Here is a 26306-nt window from a genome sequence, read left to right on the forward strand (position 1 = left end):
GTGATTTCCATTACGAGTCACTTTCTCTATTTATTTCTGTCTGTCTCTCTTCGTGCAAACGTTTCAGGTGATTTATCGCCAGAGCCGAGTTTGGCATCCTGTTGAATCGTGTATCCCCTAACTCAGCCTGAGCAGTGATCAGCTGCTTCTGTCTGAACCTGCCCGGGCTGAGTTTCGTTTCAAAAAAGTGCCGAAGAGCAGGGGATACACGATACCGTGGGGATTCCAGATATTACACAACAACTGTTGGCATATCTCTCGAGCCTCCTTGTTTCTGGAGTACAAGGTTTTCATGCCCCGCGCCCACTCGTTCTGAGCCCCCTGTCTGAGCTCCCACTCTGTGAACGCTGCTGGAATGAAACACAGACGAGTCTCCACGCAGAATGCTCAAATAAAGGCATTTTTCCTGGTACAGGGAGTCTCCACGCCTCTTGCTTCTATCAATATCTATGCAGTATTTAGTGTATTAAAGTGACACATCCCTTTTCTAAACAGCCCTCTGGACCTTGACTCGTTGTTCCCCAGCCGCTCCCACGTACAAACCACCAGGCGCTCTCAGATTTACCTCTGTCCTGAATTCTGTGCTTTCAAAGCTCTAAAGTAGTCCTAAGTCATTGAGACTTAGACATGCTGTCCTGGGACAAGGGAACTGTGCATGCTGTGACTTGTTGTACCACCCTTAGCGTTAACACCGTGGAACTACAAGTCCGGGTACATGTTTTTATTTAAAATATAAAAACTTGATAAAGGTGTCAAGTGTGCAACTGCAGAGTAAAAGGCAAACATCTATTTACAAACATTTCTGTCAGCCATTGGGGTCTATTCATAAAAAACGTAAAACGGAATGGGCAAAAATATGTACCGGCAGATAAACTTATCTTTAGGTTTGTTTTTTTTCTCAAAAACATTTGCAGTAGTATGCCTGGGAAGCTGGCATAGTGGTGGGAATGACATGTGATCTTTTCCAAGGAGACAATTTCCCTTATGCAAAAGTCTTCATGGAGGAGACCTGGGAGAATAGAGCCCCCTGAGCCAATTTTGTTTCCACACAGAGAAAACATGTTTTTGACATGGAGAAATCCCTTTCCCTGCAACCAAAACAAAATAAAATGTGAGGGTCATCCATTCCTGTTCCCATCCTGGGAGAGGAGTTACTCCAGCCATTGGATGGAGTAAACTTCTGATAATTTACAGGGTGGGAAAAGGTCAGAGAGGAATTTGTAAATGCCCAAAAATGGGTCCAAATTTAAAAGACTAACCAGGCCTTGCAATGCCCGCTTCTTAACCCTTTACTGAAATTTACTCTGTGATATTTGTGAATAATTCAAAGGTATTAAATGCATTTATGCCTCATGTTTTTTTCTGAAGTTGCCTTTGTAAGTACGCTTTCTGTGTTCAAACTCTGTTTCACGAAAACCACAATTTTTCACAGGATTGATGGTAAACACACCAGAATACCGAAACTGAAAAACTCTTTATTGCTTGGTTAATTAAAACCATGACAATGTTGCATAAAAATATTCTTTCAAAATATGGTAACACACAGTAGACAGGTGACTTACTTCAATGAGGACTAACATTTCCATTCAATACGATACCAGAAAATTCGAATATATTGTCCATTACATTGGTGTGCTTGTTAAGGCTAACTCATTATACTTTAAAAACTTTAACAGCTTACAGTTCAGTTGAGTGTCCGATAGGTTAAGGCACTGAGTTATGGCAACCCTACATGTCCTGATCTTCCTTTTTTAAGGTCAGGCTGCAGTAAAGTGACTCGTGCTGAATAAAAGTTCACCAGAATACCCTTTTAGGTCGAGCCTAGAGTCAGCACGTAAGCTCTGCTCTAGTGAAGATCTGTGGTAGTTCAGGGAAGCCCCGCCCATATATTTCATTGGATTGTGTCTTTGTCCTTCGTAAATGCTGCCTTCGGATTGGTTTGTAGGCTTGTTAGTCCCTCCTTATTATGGCCAGGTCCTCATTTGTACCCTCCTACGGCTACTGAGTGTTACACGTTATTTAGACTGTGAGCACTATTTTCTTTAAAGAGTTATCCTACTGCCTTCTCCCTCTCCCCACTCCCGTTGTCCATGCCTTCACCCCCCCCCCTGTAGTGTCCGTGCATGGACACGTTCTAGTGTTCTCACTTGCTGTATTACACTGTACACCCACCCACCACAGACGTCACTGTGTCAGGTGACGCTGTCAATAAAAAGGCCGAGCGCACGTGCTCGTGGCCATTACCCACTACCCTATCCATGTGTGCTGTGTCAGTCATTTCACCAGCATGAGGGCCTAGGGCCCAACATTACACTGGCGACGAGGGGGCTGTGCCCTGGCGAGCAGCAGCCCAGCAATATGAAAAGGGGGAGAGAGCTGTCGGGGGAGAGGCCCCCCAGCAGGCGAGAACAGCGCCTGAGCGCCCGCCGGGTGTGAGAAGAGCCCCGGGTGTGAGCGGTGACCGGGAGCCCACCCCACACCACCGTGACGGCCTGCAGGCGAGCAACGCGCCCCAAAGTGGAGGTGAGGAAGTCGGGTGCCCATCCCGACCCCGTCAAGCCTGCTGCTGTGCCCCGTGGGGAAAGTGCAAGCCGAGCGGAACCCACCCGCATCGGCCGCGTCTCAGTGATCCCCAATCGACGAGGTGACCGGGAGCCCACCCCGCACCTCAGGCGCCTGCCGCTGTGAGTCCCGGTGAGGGGAAGTGCCCGGAAAGCGGACCAATCGGAGCCCACCCGCATCGGCCGCGACGAGCCTGGTGAAGGAGGAGTGTGAGCCGATCAGCTGGAGCCCGCGGGAGCCCACCCCGCACCTACAGTGCCAGCAGGAGAAATAACACCCCAGCCAAAGCGGGAGCCCACCCCGCGTGAGGATCATCGCGACCGCCGGTCCGAAACCCCACCTCCATGATCGTCCGTGAAGATAATGATGGCGGGGGTGGAGTAGCTAACCACCCCCCAGCCCCATTGCCAGGACGAGCGGCGAAAACGAGGCGGAGCCCACCCGCGCAGGAGGAGCAGCGTGGAAAGGGAACCAGCGGGTGCCTACCCCGCATTGGGAAGAACATGCCGGCACCCCCTCCCTGCTGCGCGAAGATTTCAGGAAGCTGCCGCGGGCAGGGAGGGCGATCAGAAAATTAAGGAATGGCCGCCGCCGGCCATCGGGACATGCCCCCACCTCGCAGGACCCCCGGCGGCATGAAGAAATGCAGGTAAGCGGCCAGCGCCGCCGAAACACACTTACACTGAGTGCGCGATGGCACTGACTGCCAATATGCCCCACTGCAGTCCCGAATGTGCTGGGAAACCCAGCGTGATGGAGGAGCACCTCTCACCCCTATTCGCGCACACACAAATAAATGCCTTGTCCTCTGCAGCGTACTGGAAATGCCTGGGCCCCCTCCTGCCTTCAAATAAATAAATGTTAAAACTTACCTGCTGTCTGGCCCCTGTCCAGCTCCCAGTGTTCTGCTCCAGCTCCCCTCCTCAGCCCGAGTGAAGCCTGGAAAGGAGGGAAGACAACACGGCAGAAAGTTCTGGCAGCAAAGAAGGTTGCTGCTGAATGAAGGGTAAATTAACACTGCCATCTAGTGGCCACTGGTGGTACTGCAGCAATGGGAAAATAAACAAGCCTGCAGCAAGACAAGGAGGAAGAAAAGGGTCAAGCCACATCCACCCCAGCGAGGACTGCGCTGTCGCCGCATCAAGTGGAGCGAACCCTCGAGCGAACTAAAGGACTCAGCGCAGATGTACCCCGGACGCAGAAGGTACACAGCTGCACCTACAAGAGAGGAACCCACTGAAGAGGATGGGCGCGGCAAGTATCCGACACTGACGGGCAAGGATGCAGAGGCACTCCCAGTGGCGCCAAGAAGCCACCACATCAAGAGATCACACGGTACAAGGAGCAACGCTACACTGAAGATGTACCACGCCGGTACGAAGATGAGCACGCTCCAGCGCCTGACAAGGCAGCAAACACAGGTAGTCACACGACGTGACGCACCTCGTGAACACAGGTAGTCACGCGACGTGACGCACCTCGTGAAGCCGACCAGCCAAATGGTCGCACCACACAGGCCAAGCCGACCAGCCAAATGGTCGCACCACAAAAGGCCAAGTCGACCAGCCAAATGGTCGCACCACAAAAGCCAACCCACCAGAGGGTTGCAAGAGGAGGTGACCGACGCACGGGTCAGAGTGGACATCCCACCAACAAGTGACCAGCCAGGTGGTCAACACACAGAAGCCAATCCGCCAGGGGTTGCAAAAGGAGGTGACCGACGCACGGGTCAGTGAAACTACGGAACAAGAGGTCTGACGAAAGACCGAAGGTATCCTGCCAGTGATCGGCAGAGTGGACCGTCAAGTGGTCCAAGAAGTTCAAGAACGAAGAGGACCAAGAACATGGCCCCACGAACTTCGACAACCAAAGTAGCCAAAAAGGAAAAGACGAAGAGAAGGTCACGACGCTAACTCGGAATGCTGAGGAAGATGGAGAGAGTGTCCTCGGACGAGGACAAGACCAGGGGGAACACGTGCAGAGTGCGCGCGCTGCATGGAGAAGCCTGGCCAGACCAGAGGAAAACAGAAACGGTCCGGAGTACGTCGTGAAGCGAATGAAGATATCATGAGTGGCACGTTTGCCACCACAAGCAAAAGAAGAAAGAAGATATCAGAGTGGCACGTTTGCCACCACAAGCAAAAGAAGATAACGGAGTGGCACGCTTGCCACTACAGAAAAGAGGAAAGAAGAGATCGGAGTGGCACGTTTGCCACTACAAGGGAAAGAAGAAAGAAGAGATCGGAGTGGCACGTTTGCCACTACAAAGCAAGGAGAAAGAAAGTGATCTGAGTGGCACGGTTGCCACTGCAAGAAGGCGAGACGATGGAAATGGATCCGTGGCACGTGGGCCACTGTTAAGAGTGGGAGGAGAAGAAGTCTGAGTGACACGACACCCTCACGGAGAAGAGAACCAAGGAAGAGAGAGAGGAGTGTGGCAAGACTACGCACACACCCGAAGATAAGGAAGGCGACAAGTGCCAGAACATGGAGCGCAAGTCCTGAGAACACCGTGGCACGGAGAGAAGACCATCTGCTTCACGATGCTTCAGCACACCTGGGATGTGCAGAGACGAGCAGGCTGGACCATTCGGAACATCCACCTCTGGGGTCACACAGACACTGGACAACGCCAGCCGTGGTGACTCAGGGGCAGAGGCCTCAGGGATGCCAGTGAGAGAGCGTCCCCGCGACGAGAGATAGTCATCAGCTGCCCTCCAGCAAAGGTCCCGGGAGGATGAAGACATCGTGTGCGAAGACAGGAGCCAACAGCTACCCTCCAGGCACGACTGCGAAACTCGAGGTGAGACTTGACGTCTCCTCTGCACCCACACGGATCGGCGTGCGAGTAACACGATACAGTACACCCAGCCCAGGACAAGTCAGAGGGCCTCAGGGATATCCTGTGGCAAGGGAACACCCGCGAGAGGGGCATCCTGGTGAGAGGGGTGTCTTGCAAACAACCCGTTTTGTGCCAAGCAGAGCACACGTTACCGATGAAGAAAAGGACAGGACTGAAAGATGAACCGCAAGAACTCCAACTGCGTTTGTCGCCATGGAAGTAAAGTGAAGAAAAGACTGTGAGGACGACTTCAAGGCAGAGCCGTCAACAGACAGGATCCATCGAGCACCCATGGCTGGTGCCACTGTGAACTGTGGGTCTCCGCGACAGGAAGAACGTCGTCTGTGACTCCAAGCAGCTGAGGCGTAAGAGACTCTGTAGAAGTTTGGTCACTGTATCACATCTGTGTATATCTTTCTTTCTCCCACAGGTTGAATTTTGACTGGGTTTTCGTCATTAAAAATTGGGAGGGATGTAGTGTCCGTGCATGGACACGTTCTAGTGTTCTCACTTGCTGTATTACACTGTACACCCACCCACCACAGACGTCACTGTGTCAGGTGACGCTGTCAATAAAAAGGCCGAGCTCACGTGCTCGTGGCCATTACCCACTACCCTATCCATGTGTGCTGTGTCAGTCATTTCACCAGCATGAGGGCCTAGGGCCCAACATTACACCCCCCCACTCTCGTTGTCCGTGACTCCCGCCCCCCTCCGGTAGTCCGTGATGACTACCGTTTGCACTGCAATAGGTCCCACGTACATGCAAGTCCTATGGCATTGCAAATGCTTGTTAAATGTAGAGCTTTGGCTGGAGCCAAGAGCTGCCCTCTCTCTCACACCCTTTCTCCTTCCCGCCCTCCGAACAGGGAGAGAGAAAAAAAAGGTGGGGGTTGCGGAGGAGGAAGTGCTGCATGGCAGTCACAGAAAGAGCCCCCACGCCCCGAAAACAGCCCCACACTACCCGTCTCTCCCGAAAATCACCCATCTGCAGCCCCAAAAGCCACCCAAAGGACATTCTCACCAAAACTCGGTCATTTTGTGGAAACATCCAACCCCCGCCTCACTGATTCCATCAGAGCCGGAGAGGGGAAAACATGCTTTGGAGATTTTCTTGTCCTTAATACATTTTTACTATTTAAAAATAATAAATGTGACATAGCCTTGGGCGGAGACCGTGACGCCACATAGCAATTGAATAAGGCAATCAAAGGAGGAAAACAATTAAGTGACCTGCTTTCTTTTCCATGGACAACCGGGAGACAACTTAGGTGTTTTTTTCCTGTGACAAAGTTAGTTTTAGAACTTACTAACCGCCCCATTTATTTTTAGAAAACAATTTAAATCTCATTCTGTATTTTGGGGGAAATTAAGCCTAGTCTTAGGTTTTATACATTAATTAAAATGCTAAACACGGTTGGTTCATCTTAAGTCTCGGCTCTGCCCAATTGTTTTTTTTATTATAAACAAACATTTATAAGAGTTATGCAGTTGAATGTGATGAACTGTGGCTATATTTCGTGTGTGCTGTGCCCCCCACCGTCTCCCCCATCGAGCTAAATAGATAGTGTCTCTGGGACTCGTCGAGCGGCGGAAAAAGTGCCTGCTTATGGTGGCGGCATCCATATTACAATGCTGGCGGTCGTATGCCTTTCCATGGCGGAGTTGCCGCGTGGAAAGGCATACGGTCTTTGCTTTGGGGGCCCGTTGCGGGCCCCCAAGGGGAAGGAGGTGGGGGTGTGAGCATGGGGGGTATCTATGGAACCCCCCCTCATTGCCATGCACTACGTGGCAGGCACCACTGATGTGCACAGTCCTTTTCCAATGCGGGCAGGTCTACAGCCAGCAGATCCACCCGCAATGGAAAAGGCACAGGATACGCTCGCCAGTGTGATGGGCGCATCCTAATGTGCATGGTATTTTATACCCAAAAAATGTTTTTTCGTTCTACAGTTTTCCATCCTCAGACTGCATGCAATCTAAACAAATTCTACTCAGTCTCTCCATTTATCTATTACCCGCAAGTGCTCAAATAGCACCCAACCTGCTACCTACCTCAGAAACACCTCAGGAGCCCCCCCCGTCTTACATTAGGGTAGTAACTTGCTACTTGATCGTCAAGGCCAGTGCCAGTTTGGGCCCAATGATAAAGCATGCCAGCCATTGAGTTGGTGAGGGGCTTTTGTCATGAAAATAACAGAACGTATCCGATAGCTACCAGAGTGTCTGCACTCTAGCAAGGAGATTTTTTGTGGCTACTCAAACTATCAGAAGTATTGCAAAAAAGCACTTCAATTTGATTAATCATTTTTGAAAACTCCCTGGTCAGCTTAACAGTCTAGCATACAAACCATATTGGATGTGCCATCTTTCAAAGCTGCCAAACTGATGGTGGTCAAACGGTCCCAGTCGGCATCTTTCAGTTTTACATTTTAATTTCATTCTAATATTGAATGGGCGTGAGCCTTAATAGCATGGCTACTAGTGCGCCATTCAGAGATATGCAATAAAAACACAGAATACGCAAAATAATAAAAACGGGAGAAAAATCACTAGGCAGATTTCGTTGCCGAACAACTAAACCAAATAGTTTAGGACGATGACCTACAATTAAAAAACAAAATTACTGGAATATTCCTACAATAGGAAGGTCTGTGCCCTAACTAAAATATGGTAACACAAGAGGGAAATGCACAAGTGGAACCACTTTTGCAGTACAGCAAATGTCCCTCAAAAATCCCAGTGGTTTATTGCCTCTGGGGGTGAGTAACCATCTCCTTTTGACTAATTACCAAAGGCGCCTTTACACTTGGAGAAGTCCTTCATTTCTCTTGACATTGAGATGCTGCCTCTGTGTGTAATTGGCGGCTGCACACACTGGATGAAATGGAGGCTTCGTGAACACATCATCACGTGGCTTTCATGGGCACGCAGACTAAAACTACGGAAGTCTGTGTTGCCGCGAGCATGAAAGGACAACCGCCTGCCAGAAAATCTCCCACTCAGAGCATCTTGTACAGGAAGCTGCCGCCGGAGTGTAGCTTGGACAGCCCTCGGCCAACCCTATATGGGACAATCCAATGAATACCAAAAACAACCCCCTTAATGACCTCTGCCCTATTCAGCGTCGGACAACCATTCTCTCTCTCCAGCGATGTACCGCGACACACTGGGTTTGCTGAAACGTTTATAAAGAACGCATTTCTTTCCCAAAGTGCTCGTGAAAGACATGTGCAGGTCAGAGGTGGGTGTCGCCTTATTAAGTGTGAGTGTAGATGGTAGCCCCCAGGCATTCTCACAGGAGAGAAACTCTGAAGACTAGGGCTCGGTGGGATGGGGCGAGTACATCGGAGAGAAGGCACTTAACAGATAAGTGACAGAGGGATTTAACAATACTGTGCCCGAGTACCTATAAATGCAAAGGCTTACAGGCCCTCAAACGTGCAGGGACAGGTTTAGGTTTTCTCATCAGAGCTGCACAGCTCAAGTCTGGGCAACGCCCGGCGCATCATTCAAAGGCTCACGATGCAACCAGGATATTCTAGGACACAGTGGGAGAACAGGGCAAAACCATAAAAGAGATTGACACACTACTGTGCCGAACACTTTCAGCCGACAGTGTCCTTTCAACACCTTTTATTTCCCCGCCAGGCTCTAATTGCAACGAATAAACGGATTGGCAGGACTCCTTCATTCAATATTGCAGTGCAATTTTGTAGACACGTGCATATTCAGGGATTCAAAGGGCTCTAATATTACTAATGCTTGATGCATTACTGGGCAAAATACTGGAGCATTGAAGCTGCATTAAACGCCAAAGCAATTGTTATGGCAAGAGAAATGAGTATATTTAATGTATTTATTATACGGGTGAGGCTTAAATAACCGACAGGATAACCCAATGAATAACCGCTTGCAGCGCACATCTGTAAGTGACCTTTCAATTACAAGCTCAAACCTTAGCAAGGCCAACGGAGCCATTTATTATTCCAAGGTTGACAAGTTAAGTAGTATAAGTTGAACAATAGTTACCAACCTTTAGTTGCATCACTTAGAACTGCAAACCTGTGATGTGATAAACATCAGAATGCACTAAAAGACACAAATCAAAATAAACAAGCGCACACGTGCCTCGCGCGGCAGCAGTGGACACGTGTTGCCATTGAAGCCAATGGAGCGCGTGCGCGTTTTTGGCCGCAACGCTGTGCCGATGACTATAGGCCTCTCCTAAGCAGCGCATGCGTAGGCGAGACCTAAAAAGTGGGGGCAACATAAGTGCAGATCCTACTCTCCTACAACCCACTAAATAAAACTCCCATCTCTCTCCTGCAGGAACAGTAATCGCCAAAGTTAACATTACATTTTTTATTGTTGCCTGGAAACCTCTGAACAGACAAGGACATGTTCTTTGCAGCAGGCATCTTAATCCTATGCGCTACTTTAGCATGAGTGGAAACAGCCACTGGATAAAACTCGCATCTAATCTAGGACACCCCCGCGCCGCACGGCCACCAGCTGCTGCGTGTGCCTCCTCGCTGCCCCTGCCACCGAGCGGCGTGGTCTCCTACGCGATAGCGCTGTGCTCCTGCACCTTGGTCTCCTGTTGTGTGCCCCCTGACTGCTGAGTTTCTCTGTGTGCAATTGTGGTATTTACTTTGTTAATTTGTTCTGTATTCGTTGCTCGCCGGTCCCCCTGTCTCTCGTTGTCCTCCCTGCCCGCTTCCCGCCACCGCCGGTAACCACGCCCCTTTTTCTTCTGTAACCTCCCCGCTCCCGCCTCCCAGCTGCTGCGCCCTCCCTCGCACTTGGCCATATATGGCGACCGTGCGATGCAGGTGAGTGTGACCTAATCTAGGACACCCCCGCGCCGCACGGCCACCAGCTGCTGCGTGTGCCTCCTCGCTGCCCCTGCTACCGCCGTGTGACCACGCCCCCTGCCACCGAGCGGCGTGGTCTCCTACGCGATAGCGCTGTGCTCCTGCACCTTGGTCTCCTGTTGTGTGCCCCCTGACTGCTGAGTTTCTCTGTGTGCAATTGTGGTATTTACTTTGTTAATTTGTTCTGTATTCGTTGCCCGCCGGTCCCCCTGTCTCTCGTTGTCCTCCCTGCCCGCTTCCCGCCACCGCCGCTAACCACCCCCCTTTTTCTTCTGTAACCTCCCCGCTCCCGCCTCCCAGCTGCTCCGCCCTCCCTCGCACTTGGCCATATATGGCGACCGTGCGACGCAGGTGAGTGTGACCTAATCTAGGACACCCCCGCGCCGCACGGCCACCAGCTGCTGCGTGTGCCTCCTCGCTGCCCCTGCTACCGCCGTGTGACCACGCCCCCTGCCACCGAGCAGCGTGGTCTCCTACGCGATAGCGCTGTGCTCCTGTACCTTGGTCTCCTGTTGTGTGCCCCCTGACTGCTGAGTTTCTCTGTGTGCAATTGTGGTATTTACTTTGTTAATTTGTTCTGTATTCGTTGCTCGCCGGTCCCCCTGTCTCTCGTTGTCCTCCCTGCCCGCTTCCCGCCACCGCCGCTAACCACGCCCCTTTTTCTTCTGTAACCTCCCCGCTCCCGCCTCCCAGCTGCTCCGCCCTCCCTCGCACTTCGCCATATATGGCGACCGTGCGAACGCGCAGCGGTCACGCGCAGCGGGCGCGCCAAAGGTAAGCCCGTCTGCGCCCATCCGCGACTGGACCGCGCCCAGCGCCAGGACCCCTGTCCCCCACCGACGGAAGACGTCCCGACTGTCCTACAACGCCACCGAACTCATCGCTCTCAAAGCCGGCGGGATCCCTGGATGCTACCGTGCCACCCCGAGGCGCACCCACGGTCCCTTCAGCTGCCACGCCTGCAAGTTCACCTGCATCCGGACCTGCCCCACACCTGCAACCACCAAGCCGAACACCAGCAGCAACCACCTCAAGTGCATCCTGCTCAACACCCGCTCCGTCCACAGGCACGCCGTCGAACTTTGGAACCTCCTCGACACCACATCTCCTGACGTCGCCTTCCTCACGGAAACCTGGATGAACGCCTCTTCAGCGCCCGACATCGCCATCGCCATCCCAGAGGGCTACAAGATCACCCGGAGGGACCGCTCCGCCAACCAGTTGGGAGGAGGCATCGCCATCATCCACAGGGACACCATCCACATTACGACCAACATCGACGACACCCTGACAACCGCCGAACACCTACACTTCCAGATCCGTACCGACCCGAAGACCACCCTCAGAGGCACCCTGATCTACCGACCCCCGGGACCACGCACACAATTCAGCGAGGACATTGCCGACTTCGTCAGCCCGCATGCCCTCCCCTCCGCTGACTACATCCTCCTGGGGGACATCAACTTCCACCTGGAGAACAACAACGACCGCAACACCATCACCCTGCTCGACAACCTCGCCAACCTCGGACTCAAGCAGCTGGTGTCCACCCCCACCCACCTCGCCGGACACACACTCGACGCCGTCTTCTCGTGCAGCAAAGACATCGCCTTCAGCCACGCCACTAGACTCCACTGGACGGACCACAGCTGCATCCACTTCAACTTCAGAAGAACGACGATCCACCACCACCAGCAACCGGTTGCCCGAAGAAGCTGGAACAAGATCACAGCTGACCAACTCGCCGCTTCCCTGAGCCAGCACCCTCCCGCCAGCTCAGAAAACCCCAGCCAGGCCGCCGACAACCTCACGAAGTGGATCAGCAACTGCGCGGACGAACTCGCCCCTCTGAGGACACCGCCTAGCAGACCCGGCAGCAAGAAGGCCCCTTGGTTCACCGACGAACTCAAGAGCTCCAAGAAGAACTGCCGAGCCCTCGAGAAAGCCTGGAGAGGGGAACCAACACCAGACAACATTACCGCCCTCAAGCTTGCCACCCGGAAGCACCACCAACTGATCCGCGCCACTAAGAAAACTACATTCAAGGACCGGCTGGACAACAACGCACACAACTGCAAGGAACTCTTCAACATCGTCAAAGAGCTCTCCAACCCCAACGCCGGAAACGACATCACCCCATCGCAAGACCTCTGCAACTCCCTCGCCTCCTACTTCCACAACAAGATCGCGGTCATACACAACAGCTTCAGCACACAACCGACGCCCGCCACGACCGAACCACCGCCCCCCCTACCACCCTCCGCGCCTGGACTCCGATCAGCACGGAAGACACCGTCCGCATGATGAACTACATCCACTCCGGATCTCCAACCGACCCCTGCCCTCACCACGTCTTCAACAAGGCCGACGCTGTCATCGCACCCCACCTGCGGAACATCATCAACACCTCCTTCGACACCGCCACCTTCCCGGAGAGCTGGAAGCATGCCAAACTCAGCGCTCTACTCAAGAAACCTACAGCGGACCCCACCGAACTCAAGAATTACCGCCCCATCTCGCTCCTCCCGTTCCCAGCCAAAGTCATCGAGAAGACCGTCAACAAGCAGCTGGCCACCTTCCTCGAGACGAATGGATCCCTCGACCCCTCACCGTCTGGCTTCCGAGCCAACCACAGCACCGAGACCGCACTCATCGCTGCTACCGATGACATCTGAGCCCTGATGGACAACGGAGAAACAGCGGCCCTCATCCTCCTAGACCTCTCCGCGGCATTCGACACTGTCTGCCACCGCACCCTTGTGCAACGCCTCAACAACGTCGGAATCCAGGAGAAGGCACTGGATTGGATCAGCTCCTTCCTCAACGGAAGAACACAGAGAGTCCGCCTACCACCGTACAAGTCAGAGGCCACCGAAGTCATCTGCGGCGTCCCTCAAGGATCCTCGCTGAGCCCCACCCTCTTCAACGTCTACATGAGCCCCCTCGCGGCCATCGCACGCCAACACAACCTGAACATCATCTCCTACGCTGACGACACCCAGCTGATCCTCTCCCTGACCAACGACCCCGCCGCAGCCAGAGCCAACCTTCACGAAGGAATGAAAGACGTAGCCGAGTGGATGACGACCAGCCGCCTGAAACTGAACTCAGACAAGACGGAGGTCCTCATCCTGGGCTCCTCACCCTCCGCCTGGGACGACTCCTGGTGGCCCCCCGCCCTGGGCTGCGCACCCAAACCGACAGACCACGCACGCAACCTGGGCTTCATCTTGGACTCCTCCCTCACCATGACCAGACAAGTCAACGCCGTCTCCTCGTCATGCTTCAACATCCTGCGCATGCTACGGAAGATCTTCCGGTGGATCCCCACCGAGACCAGGAAGACGGTCACCCAGGCCCTCGTCACCAGCTGACTGGACTACGGCAACGCCCTCTACGCCGGAACCACCGCCAAGCTCCAGAAGAGACTCCAGCAGATCCAGAACGCCTCAGCCAGACTCATCCTCAACATCCCACGACATAGCCACATCTCCGGACATCTGAGAGACCTACATTGGCTTCCCGTCAACAAAAGAATCACCTTCCGCCTCCTCACCCACGCACACAAAGCCCTACACGATCAAGGCCCCAGCTACCTCAACAACCGCATCAACTTCTACGCTCCCAAACGACATCTCCGATCAGCCAGCCACGCCTTTGCCGCCGTCCCCCGCATCCGAAGAACGACAACGGGAGGAAGATCCTTCTCCTACCTGGCCGCCAAGACCTGGAACTCCCTACCGACCGACTTGCGCCTGACCCAAGACCACCTCTCCTTCAGGAAGAAGCTCAAGACCTGGCTATTCGAGCAGTAGCAGCACTCCCCCCCACCCCCCCCCCCCCCCCGAGCGCCTTGAGACCCTCCGGGTAAGTAGTGCGCTATATAAATGCCTATGATTGATTGATTGATTATCTCCAGCAGGAGCATTAATCGTCAGAAGTCACCATCACATTTTTTTTGTTTCCTGAAAACCTCTAAATATACAAGGACATGTTCTTTGCAGCAGGCATCTTAACCCTCTGCGCTAGTTTAGCATGAGTGGAAACAGCCACTACATAAAATGTTAATCTCTCTCCAGCAGGAACATTAATAGCCAAACTTAACTTTACATTTGAATTGTTACCAGGAAACCTGCGGACAGAAAAGAGCATGTTCTTTGCAGCAGGCACCTTAATGTTTTGCACAGCTTTAACATGAGTGGAAACAGCCACTAGATAAAACTTCGATCTCGCTCCTGCAGGATCATTAATCGCCAAAATTACCTTTACATTTTTATTGTTGCCTGAAAACCTCAGAAAAAACAAAGACATGTTCTCTGCAGCAACCTCTTAACCCTCTGCGCTACTTTAGCATGAGGGGGAAAAACACTACATAAACATTCTGATCTATACAGCAGGCACATTAATAGCCAAAGTTGACTTTACATTTGTATTGTTGTCTGAAAACCTCCGGACACACAAGGACATGTTCATTGCAGCAGGCATCTTAATCCTCCGTGCTACTTTAACAGGAGTGGAAACAGCCACTAGACAAAGCTCCGATCTCTTTTCAGCAGAAGCATTAATTGCCAAAGTTACCTTTTACGTTTTTATTGTTGCCTGAAAACCTCTGAACACAGAAGAACATGTTCTTTGCAGAAGGCATCTTAATGATCTGTGCTTTTATAACATGAGTGAAAACAGCCACAGGATAAAACTCCGACCTCTCTACTTCAGGAACATTAATCGCCAAAGTTACCTTCACATTTTTGTTGTTGCCTGGAAACCTCTGAATACACAAGGACGTGTTCTTTGCAGCAGGTATCTTAATCCTCTGCGCTACTTCAGCATGAGTGGAAACAGTCAATAGAAAAACTCCCATCACTCTCCTGCAGGAACATTAGTCACCAGAGTTACCTCTACATTTTTATTGTTGCCTGAACATTTCTGAACACACAAAAACATGATGTTTGCAGCAGGCATCTTAATCCTCTGCACTACCTGAGCACCAGTGGAAACAGCACTACATAAACATTTGGATCTGTTTCCAGCAGGAACATTAATCGCCAAAGTTACCTTCACATTTTTGTTGTTCCCTGAAAGCCTCCGAATACACAAGGACATGTTCTGTGCAGCAGGCATCTTAATCCGCTGTGCTACTTTAGCATGAGTGGAAACAGCCACTAGATAAAACTTCTGATCTCTCTCCCACAGAAACATTAATTGCCGAGGTTACCTTTACATTTTTATTGTCGCCTGAAAACCTATTGATACACAAGGACATGTTCTTTGCAGCAGACACCCACAGTCCGCTCCATGCACTCCAATGAACCATAGCTGACATTGCCAGAGTCCTGACTCTGAGACAAGAACGATTGTCTAGTCAGAGTGGCTCCAGCGAGCTCGCCCGGGAGTTGGGACTCAAGCGGAGGCTCATGGAGGACACGGAGCGGTCCAATGAGGAAAGAGCGGCTGCCACCTCTGCACACCAGCGAGAGGTAGCTGGGTTCCACAATGACCTCAAAACCATCCTCATGGCATTGCTGCCACAAGGCCTGGCGCAGATGCATGCTGCTGCCACCACTACATCCACATCTTCACCCCCTGAAGTGTCAGTGCCACACAGTGCTGGAGAAAGGCCAGCACCACCCACACGTGAGGCACATGAGACAGCAGGGCGTGAAGTTGCGGATGAAACTACCTTACTGGTACAGAGAAAACTGTAGCATTCATCTCCGCCATATGGCCAGCATCATCTTGGTTCTGCACTCTGCATCATCACCTTCCACTGTCCCCCGATACACTCAGCGACACTCACGTTGTACCTCGCAATGGACTGCCATATTCTGTATGAAAGCCAATGACACAGCTGCGGACTGCACTCTTCCTCTTCCTTTGGACGTGTCATTCCCTGAAGGACTCTGGATGGCCCTCCATGGGCCAACATTGTTAAGTGGACTTTGCATGGCCCTGTACTGCTCCAGATGAAACACTCCACTGAATGTGCATTAAACATTCTTTGTCACACAGAAGTGTCGTGTCTATGGTCTTTCAAGTGTGGTAGTATGGACAAATGTAGGGTCACTGAATTCCTCTTGCGTCCATGTGGCTCATGTCATTGGTCTTGGGTCACAGGGTGACACATTGCCTGATGTTGTCAGGGTGGTGCCGACGCAACAACAGCAAAACACACATTTGTTACTTCCTTGTCCAGCCCAGTATGGAACAACGCTCAGAGCCCCGGGGTCATTGTTCAAACCCTTACGCTGGACTGGCATATACCAGGCCAGCCCACTCCGCTCACGTTTACAGGGGGGGGACAACGCTAGATGTCCCAGGTCTTCCCTGTAGGGATCTGCTGCTCACCGGTCTAGTTGTCAGCATGCCATGGCCACTCCCTCACGGCTGGTGTATACCCACCCCAGCACACGAGTCACAGCACATGTGACCCTGCCAATAAAAAGAGCCGGGTGCACATGCTCAACGCCATTTCCAACCTCTCTCGGGGTGTATCCGTGTGGTGTGCATGTAGGCATGGGGACCCAGGGGCCTGCAACATCACATTCCGCAGGCCAGGAGGTGGCATGATGGCATCCGCACCACAATACCCAATCATAGAGTGTCAATGACTTGCTGGGCACAGACTTAGTGGCACCGGATACACTGCGGCTGGCACAGGCACACCGCCATGGGACGGTGACTTTCGGTGCACTGAGGTAGGGGCACCGTAAGTACCATAAGTGCTGAGCGGGTGTGCAGCCTGCAATGATGCCCTGTCCCGGCGGTCCGGACTGCTCAGGTTTTGTGTGCCCTGCTGGACCTCAGTGTAGGCCTGAGTCAACGGACAGCGGGGGCCTACCGCCACGTGGCATGGCCTTGTGGGTCACAGAGTTAGTGGCACCTCAAGAGCTGAGCGGGTGTGCAGCCTGTGATGATGCTCTGTGCACTGGTGTGTGCTCTGCCATTGCGAAATCAAGACCCAGCATCAAATGTGAGACCTGGTGGCCTGCGGAGCGGGGCTACATGATGTGCAGGGTGTCATGTCTGCAGGCCCCGGCCTTGTGGCACGTGGTGGGCCCACTTTTCTACACGCCGGTGGCAGAAGGTGAGCAGTGAGGCCCGTGTGCGAAGGGGCAGGCATGCACCGCTGGGCGGCGGTAGGTGCTGGGGTGCATCTGCCTGGGTGCGCAGGGGCGGTCAGGCGATGATGTCTTGTTGAATTGTATGTACATTGCCTTTCATGTATCTGGACTCTGTTTCAGATGACGGGTCTGTCTCAGATGTGGGATTTGGTGAACTGCACTACATACCGGCATGTGGTTGGAGATACACCGGTGGCAGCAGGTGAGCAGTGTGGTCTGGGTGCACAGTGTCGGCACTCTCTCTCCCTGTCCTTCTCTTCTTTTCTCTCTCTCTATCTCCCCGTCTCTGTCCGTCTATCTATCTCTCCCCCTCTCTGTCCGTCTATCTCTCTCTTCCTCTCTTTGTCCGTCTATCTCTCTCTCCCCCCCTCTATGTCCATCTATCTCTCTCTCCCCCTCTCTGTCCGTCTATCTCTCACTCTCTCCCTCTCTTCCTCTCTCTCTCCTTCGCTCTCGCTCTCTGTCCCTTGATGTGCGCAGGACACACCTTCTCATCATTATTTTCATCTTGCAGGCTGTGAGCACTTTGTTTACGCGATGCAGGCTTCTTCTTTCAGAGTGCAGGGCAGAGTCATCAGACGCTCCACAGGGGGCGGAGCCGGCATTGAGGTGGCAGAGCACTGTCCTATTCAGAGCCTAGGATTACTCCTCCCCCCCCATCTACCTGTCGATCACCTATTCACCACCAGGCTACCTAGCCCTGCCCATCTGGGTTCCCCCAGCCCTGTCACTCATACCAGCCAGACATCAGATACACATCACGCAGAGGCGGGCTGAAATGTTTAGGCAAGCAAAGGCCAGCTTTCTAAAAGCGGCATTTGCAAACCCGGAATATTAAAATAAACCTTGGGAAAAGATGTACCTTATCATTCCGAGTTCAGGCATACTAAACTCGATCTTCTACCATGTTCCCTGGGTCGGTTAGGATCATAGGGTGTAACAATCCAAGCCGCCCATACTGGCCTATGAGAACAGGGTAGCCTTGCAGTAGTGAACAACAAGATGGCGGTAATTCACTACTAGGACATGCCACGCATCCAGGCTTGTCCTACCTTATGCTTACAACGCACCCTGCCCGTGGGCCTACCAGAGGGGTGACTAACATGAAGTTAAGGGAAGGTTTAGGGACCGGCAAGTGTGGGCACTTGCCAGTCAGCATGTCAGTACCAGACTGCACGCAGGTTCTGCGATGGCAGACCTTAGACATTTTTTACCGGCCGCTTCTGTGGGTGGCACAACCCGTGCTGCAAGCCCACCAGCGGTGTTTGCATTTACATGCCCTGACGCTCCTGGCGCACTTCACTGGGGTCTGACAGTAAATCAAACGATCCAATCATGGAATCCAACCAACATATACAATTTACATAGGGAGCACTCGCACCGCGACACTGGTTGGCAGTGGCACAGCGCACTGAGCGGCCAACACCATAAAAGCACATGAGGCACAGCGACAAAAAGAGGAAGGGAGACTCACGCCAAGGTGCCAGGTCTAACAATGTTGAAGAGTTCTTTGCTGTTGGGAGCGTGTGTGGAGATTCTGTCTTCAATTGCTTTTTTCCTTGTTTCTCTGATGAGTCGGTGGTGGGCGTTGGTGGCAGCTCTGAAGTTGTGGGCTTCTGTGGACTTGGTGTTCCTCCAGGCCTTTTCGAGGCAGCAGCAAGTGCGTCTGGACTCTCAAAGTTCGGTGGTAAACCATCTGGCTTTCTTGGCACGGGTGTTGTTTTTCTTGAGTGGGGCTATGGTGTTGGCGCTGTTGGCGATCCATCTGTGCAGGGTTCGGGCTGCGGTGTTGGGGTCGTTGTTTTCTGCGATGGTTGGGGTGGAGTTACTGAGTGAGGAGGTGAGTTGGTCGTCGGTGATTTTGGTCCAGTTTCTTCGTGGGAGCAGGTGCTGGTGTCTGTGGATGGTGGGTGTTCTGAAGGTGAAGTGGACTCACCGATAGTCAGTCCATGGGAGTTCGGTGGTGAGGCTGAAAAGGTGATGGAGTTTCCTGTAGTGAAGAGGGGGTCGAGGGTGTGTCCTGCTGAGTGTGTGGGCTCGGTCACGAACTGGCGGAGTCCACTGTTGTGGAGGTTGTCCAGGAGGGATGTGGTGTTGGGGTCCAGTTGGTTGTCGATGTAGTTGGTGGATGCGATGGCCTGCGGGGAGATGATGTTCGTGATGGAGTTGGCAAAAGGTCCGTAGGGTCCTGCTGGAGCAGAGTTTTCATTTAGAAAATTCAGGGGCTTTTGAAGCTCACATACTATGCTTCTTCGAGAGTGTTGCAAATGTACCCGTGACAAAGTCCTCGACACGAGACCTTGGGACCCGTACCTGTTATGACAGCATCCTAACCACGTGATAGAACCTTGAGCACGTGACTAGCACATGACCGGGGTAATGTCACAACACATATGACCCAACACGGTGGCGTAACTCCCACCCCTCCACTCTACCCCCCCACCCTCAAAAGTGATGTCACTGCCAGAAAGGGACCCCAGGGGCTCTGAAGTCCCGGTAACAGATGCAACATCACTTCCTGGGCGGGACAACTGTCACTTTTTGCATGGTGGAAGAAGGTATCCCTCCCTTCTACTTATGGAAAAAGTAATTCAGGGTCTGTTTCACACAGTAATTACTTATTTTATCCTAGCTTTTGAAAAAAAGATTGCAACCATTTTCGTCATTTGCTTTATCAGCAGGTGGGAGAAAGAAGTTGAGATGCGCATAAATGTGCCTTATTCTCAGTGCATTTTTGGAGATGAATCAGCAGTCGAAGCCCACCAGGACATCAAGGGCACAGTCATCCCTCATTGTGAGGATACAAAAGCTGTGATGAAGCCAGCGTGAACTTTCAGGGCGCCTGGCCACAGCCCAGCTGTGTATTTAACTCTGTTTTCTCTGAACGACACTGTTTACCTTGCTACATGTGGAAATCACCACAAGGCCTGAATTCAGACTTTGGCCCCTTGTCACTGCTACTTATTCCAGAACTGCAGCCTGGCCACTCTAAAGAGACGTTTCTTTGCTGCACCCGGTTATCCGAGAGCCCAGAGAAGGGCTTGTCTTGCAAGCAGGTGAGTAACCATTTATCAACATTCATTTCATGTCCTGCATATTTTTAAGCATCTCAAAGCGCATATACAAATCTGCTGTGAAAATGGAACAAATGAGTTTTGTCCCTCCCAGGCCACACTGATGCCTTTTGTAAAGCACAGCACAGAGCCAGCTGCGCCCTGACAAGCTCATCACATGCTGTGCCTGCAAAGCACTTTACCTCGGGCACCGTAACAAAGTTTAAAACAACTGGTAGTTGCAATCTGGAAGGATACAGGCAGAGAGGAGACACTTGGACGTGGCAGCCATCAGAGCGACTTATGGTGCCTCTTCTAACAAGAATCAGCAAAGCCAACTGGCCCGACGTTTGTCCTGTGCATGCACATATTGGCATAGATGTACACCCCTATGGAGATAGCGACATCCATATTGACGTATAGCACACCTATAGCAAAACACCTACATGCATAAATACACACATGGTGCAACACACAGTCAGAAACACACACAGTCCAGGCATACATGTATCAGTGCACAAATGACCTATAAATATCATGACACATGGACCACGAGCACAAGACATGCAGTCACCGATGCACACAGACACTGTGAGGCTCAGAGAGAGAACACTATCAGACACACGCAGATCCACAACACACATGTTCAGTCACAAATCACAGATGCAGGCTGGCGTAGCTAGCCAAGGTGACTGACAGAAAGAGGAACGGACAAACAGATGGATTCTGGCTTCAACACCATGTAATCTTTAACTCCTCTGTACATAATCATAAAAAGTCCATGGCCTCCCCTTTGCTGATCGGTATCGTTGCATGTAAGGCAGTGGAGCACCGTACATGACTGAAGGCGGGGAGGTGGTCCTGAGATGGCAGGTGGATGTGTATGTGAGTGTGCGGTGTTTGTGTGACTCTTGCAGAAAGGCAGTGGAGCACTGTATATGATGGAAGGCTGGGAGGTGCTTCTGAGATGAGAGGTGGCTGTGTATGTGAGTGTGTGGTGTTTGTGTGACTCTTGCAGAAAGGCAGTGGAGCACTGTATATGATGGAAGGCAGGGAGGTGCTTCTGAGATGGGAGGTGGCTGTGTATGTGAGTGCGGTGTTTGTGTGACTCTTGCAGAAAGGCAGTGGAGCACTGTATATGATGGAAGGCAGGGAGGTGCTTCTAAGATGGGAGGTGGCTGTGTATGTGAGTGTGCGGTGTGTGTGTGACTCTAGCAGAAAGGCAGTGGAGCACTGTATATGTTGGAAGGCAGGGAGGTGCTTCTGAGATGGGAAGTGGCTGTGTATGTGAGTGTGCGGTGTGTGTGTGACTAGCAGAAAGGCAGTGGAGCACTGTATATGATGGAAGGCAGGGAGGTGCTTCTGAGATGAGAGGTGGCTGTGTATGTGAGTGTTTGGTGTTTGTGTGACTCTTGCAGAAAGGCAGTGGAGCACTGTATATGTTGGAAGGCAGGGAGGTGCTTCTGAGATGGGAAGTGGCTGTGTATGTCAGTGTGCGGTGTGTGTGTGACTAGCAGAAAGGCAGTGGAGCACTGTATATGATGGAAGGCAGGGAGGTGCTTTTGAGATGGGAGGTGGCTGTGTATGTGAGTGTGCGGTGTTTGTGTGACTCTTGCAGAAAGGCAGTGGAGCACTGTATATGATGGAAGGCAGGGAGGTGCTTCTGAGATGGGAGGTGGCTGTGTATTTGAGTGCGGTGTTTGTGTGACTCTTGCAGAAAGGCAGTGGAGCACTGTATATGGTGGAAGGCAGGGAGGTGCTTCTGAGATGGGAGGTGGCTGTGTATGTGAGTGTGCGGTGTGTGTGTGACTCTAGCAGAAAGGCAGTGGAGCACTGTATATGATGGAAGGCAGGGAGGTGCTTCTAAGATGAGAGGTGGCTGTGTATGTGAGTGTGTGGTGTTTGTGTGACTCTTGCAGAAAGGCAGTGGAGCACTGTATATGATGGAAGGCAGGGAGGTGCTTCTGAGATGGGAGGTGGCTGTGTGTGTGAGTGTGCGGTGTTTGTGTGACTCTTGCAGAAAGGCAGTGGAGCTGTATATGATGGAAGGCAGGGAGGTGCTTCTGAGATGGGAGGTGGCTGTGTATGTGAGTGTGCGGTGTGTGTGTGTGACTCTAGCAGAAAGGCAGTGGAGCACTGTATATGATGGAAGGCAGGGAGGTGCTTCTGAGATGAGAGGTGGCTGTGTATGTGAGTGTTTGGTGTTTGTGTGACTTGCAGAAAGGCAGTGGAGCACTGTATATGATGGAAGGCAGGGAGGTGCTTCTGAGATGGGAGGTGGCTGTGTGTGTGAGTGTGCGGTGTTTGTGTGACTCTTGCAGAAAGGCAGTGGAGCACTGTATATGATGGAAGGCAGGGAGGTGCTTCTAAGATGGGAGGTGGCTGTGTATGTGAGTGTGCGGTGTGTGTCTGACTAGCAGAAAGGCAGTGGAGGACTGTATATGATGGAAGGCAGGGAGGTGCTTCTGAGATGGGAGGTGGCTGTGTATGTGAGTGTGCGGTGTGTGTGTGACTCAAGCAGAAAGGCAGTGGAGCACTGTATATGATGGAAGGCAGGGAGGTGCTTCTGAGATGGGAGGTGGCTGTGTATGTGAGTGTGTGGTACTTGTGTGACTAGCAGAAAGGCAGGGAAGCACTGTATATGATGGAAGGCAGGGAGGTGCTTCTGAGATGGGAGGTGGCTGTGTGTGTGAGTGTTCAGGGTTTGTGTGACTAGCAGAAAGACAGTGGAGCACTGTATATGTTGGAAGGCAGGGAGGTGCTTCTGAGATGGGAAGTGGCTGTGTATGTGAGTGTGTGGTGTGTCTGTGACTAGCAGAAAGGCAGTGGAGCACTGTATATGATGGAAGGCAGGGAGGTGCTTCTGAGATGAGAGGTGGCTGTGTATGTGAGTGTTTGGTGTTTGTGTGACTCTTGCAGAAAGGCAGTGGAGCATTGTATATGTTGGAAGGCAGGGAGGTGCTTCTGAGATGGGAAGTGGCTGTGTATGTGAGTGTGCGGTGTGTGTGTGACTAGCAGAAAGGCAGTGGAGCACTGTATATGATGGAAGGCAGGGAGGTGCTTCTGAGATGGGAGGTGGCTGTGTATGTGAGTGTGCGGTGTTTGTGTGACTCTTGCAGAAAGGCAGTGGAGCACTGTATATGATGGAAGGCAGGGAGGTGCTTCTGAGATGGGAGGTGGCTGTGTATGTGAGTGCGGTGTTTGTGTGACTCTTGCAGAAAGGCAGTGGAGCACTGTATATGGTGGAAGGCAGGGAGGTGCTTCTGAGATGGGAGGTGGCTGTGTATGTGAGTGTGTGGTGTTTGTGTGACTCTTGCAGAAAGGCAGTGGAGCACTGTATATGATGGAAGGCAGGGAGGTGCTTCTGAGATGGGAGGTGGCTGTGTGTGTGAGTGTGCGGTGTTTGTGTGACTCTTGCAGAAAGGCAGTGGAGCTGTATATGATGGAAGGCAGGGAGGTGCTTCTGAGATGGGAGGTGGCTGTGTATGTGAGTGTGTGGTACTTGTGTGACTAGCAGAAAGGCAGGGAAGCACTGTATATGATGGAAGGCAGGGAGGTGCTTCTGAGATGGGAGGTGGCTGTGTATGTGAGTGTGCGGTGTGTGTGTGACTAGCAGAAAGGCAGTGGAGCACTGTATATGATGGGAGGCAGGGAGGTGCTTCTGAGATGGGAGGTGGCTGTGTATGTGAGTGTGCGGTGTGTGTGTGACTCTAGCAGAAAGGCAGTGGAGCACTGTATATGATGGAAGGCAGGGAGGTGCTTCTGAGATGAGAGGTGGCTGTGTATGTGAGTGTGTGGTGTTTGTGTGACTCTTGCAGAAAGGCAGTGGAGCACTGTATATGATGGAAGGCAGGGAGGTGCTTCTGAGATGGGAGGTGGCTGTGTGTGTGAGTGTGGTGTTTGTGTGACTCTTGCAGAAAGGCAGTGGAGCACTGTATATGTTGGAAGGCAGGGAGGTGCTTCTAAGATGGGAGGTGGCTGTGTATGTGAGTGTGCGGTGTGTGTGTGACTAGCAGAAAGGCAGTGGAGCACTGTATATTATGGAAGGCAGGGAGGTGCTTCTGAGATGGGAGGTGGCTGTGTATGTGAGTGTGCGGTGTGTGTGTGACTCAAGCAGAAAGGCAGTGGAGCACTGTATATGATGGAAGGCAGGGAGGTGCTTCTGAGATGGGAGGTGGCTGTGTATGTGAGTGTGTGGTACTTGTGTGACTAGCAGAAAGGCAGGGAAGCACTGTATATGATGGAAGGCAGGGAGGTGCTTCTGAGATGGGAGGTGGCTGTGTGTGTGAGTGTTCGGTGTTTGTGTGACTAGCAGAAAGACAGTGGAGCACTGTATATGTTGGAAGGCTGGGAGGTGCTTCTGAGATGGGAGGTGGCTGTGTATGTGAGTGTGCGGTGTGTGTGTGACTAGCAGAAAGGCAGTGGAGCACTGTATATGATGGAAGGCAGGGAGGTGCTTCTGAGATGAGAGGTGGCTGTGTATGTGAGTGTTTGGTGTTTGTGTGACTCTTGCAGAAAGGCAGTGGAGCACTGTATATGTTGGAAGGCAGGGAGGTGCTTCTGAGATGGGAAGTGGCTGTGTATGTGAGTGTGCGGTGTGTGTGTGACTAGCAGAAAGGCAGTGGAGCACTGTATATGATGGAAGGCAGGGAGGTGCTTCTGAGATGGGAGGTGGCTGTGTATGTGAGTGTGCGGTGTTTGTGTGACTCTTGCAGAAAGGCAGTGGAGCACTGTATATGATGGAAGGCAGGGAGGTGCTTCTGAGATGGGAGGTGGCTGTGTATGTGAGTGCGGTGTTTGTGTGACTCTTGCAGAAAGGCAGTGGAGCACTGTATATGGTGGAAGGCAGGGAGGTGCTTCTGAGATGGGAGGTGGCTGTGTATGTGAGTGTGTGGTGTTTGTGTGACTCTTGCAGAAAGGCAGTGGAGCACTGTATATGATGGAAGGCAGGGAGGTGCTTCTGAGATGGGAGGTGGCTGTGTGTGTGAGTGTGCGGTGTTTGTGTGACTCTTGCAGAAAGGCAGTGGAGCTGTATATGATGGAAGGCAGGGAGGTGCTTCTGAGATGGGAGGTGGCTGTGTATGTGAGTGTGTGGTACTTGTGTGACTAGCAGAAAGGCAGGGAAGCACTGTATATGATGGAAGGCAGGGAGGTGCTTCTGAGATGGGAGGTGGCTGTGTATGTGAGTGTGCGGTGTGTGTGTGACTAGCAGAAAGGCAGTGGAGCACTGTATATGATGGAAGGCAGGGAGGTGCTTCTGAGATGGGAGGTGGCTGTGTATGTGAGTGTGCGGTGTGTGTGTGACTCTAGCAGAAAGGCAGTGGAGCACTGTATATGATGGAAGGCAGGGAGGTGCTTCTGAGATGAGAGGTGGCTGTGTATGTGAGTGTGTGGTGTTTGTGTGACTCTTGCAGAAAGGCAGTGGAGCACTGTATATGATGGAAGGCAGGGAGGTGCTTCTGAGATGGGAGGTGGCTGTGTGTGTGAGTGTGGTGTTTGTGTGACTCTTGCAGAAAGGCAGTGGAGCACTGTATATGTTGGAAGGCAGGGAGGTGCTTCTAAGATGGGAGGTGGCTGTGTATGTGAGTGTGCGGTGTGTGTGTGACTCTAGCAGAAAGGCAGTGGAGCACTGTATATGATGGAAGGCAGGGAGGTGCTTCTGAGATGGGAGGTGGCTGTGTATGTGAGTGTGCGGTGTGTATGTGATTCTAGCAGAAAGGCAGTGGAGCACTGTATATGATGAAAGGCAGGGAGGTGCTTCTGAGATGAGAGGTGGCTGTGTATGTGAGTGTGTGGTGTTTGTGTGACTCTTGCAGAAAGGCAGTGGAGCACTGTATATGATGGAAGGCAG

The 26306-nt window shown here is 52.2% G+C and overlaps 2 protein-coding genes across 2 annotated transcripts in view; both read left to right on the forward strand.

Annotated features, from left to right (window-relative positions):
* The window catches only part of LOC146770459 (vespryn-like), a gene marked incomplete at its 5' end in the record, with an annotated part of 81691 nt that extends 80941 nt beyond the window's left edge, over window positions 1-750 (forward strand). The window contains one exon of the mRNA XM_085640432.1: window positions 68-750. Within this exon, the coding sequence (XP_085496558.1) occupies window positions 68-71 (4 nt within the window). The remainder of the gene's footprint in view (window positions 1-67) is intronic.
* Window positions 751-3143: 2393 nt separating this feature from the next.
* LOC146770460 (butyrophilin subfamily 2 member A2-like) overlaps window positions 3144-26306 on the forward strand; it is a 301560-nt gene continuing 278397 nt past the window's right edge. Inside the window, exons 1-3 of the mRNA XM_085640442.1 lie at window positions 3144-3211; window positions 20084-20213; window positions 20373-20458. Coding sequence (XP_085496568.1) covers window positions 3144-3211; window positions 20084-20213; window positions 20373-20458 — 284 coding nt within the window. The remainder of the gene's footprint in view (window positions 3212-20083; window positions 20214-20372; window positions 20459-26306) is intronic.

Source organism: Triturus cristatus, unplaced genomic scaffold, assembly GCF_964204655.1.
Source record: "Triturus cristatus unplaced genomic scaffold, aTriCri1.1 SCAFFOLD_205, whole genome shotgun sequence".
Taxonomy (NCBI): Eukaryota; Metazoa; Chordata; class Amphibia; order Caudata; family Salamandridae; genus Triturus; species Triturus cristatus.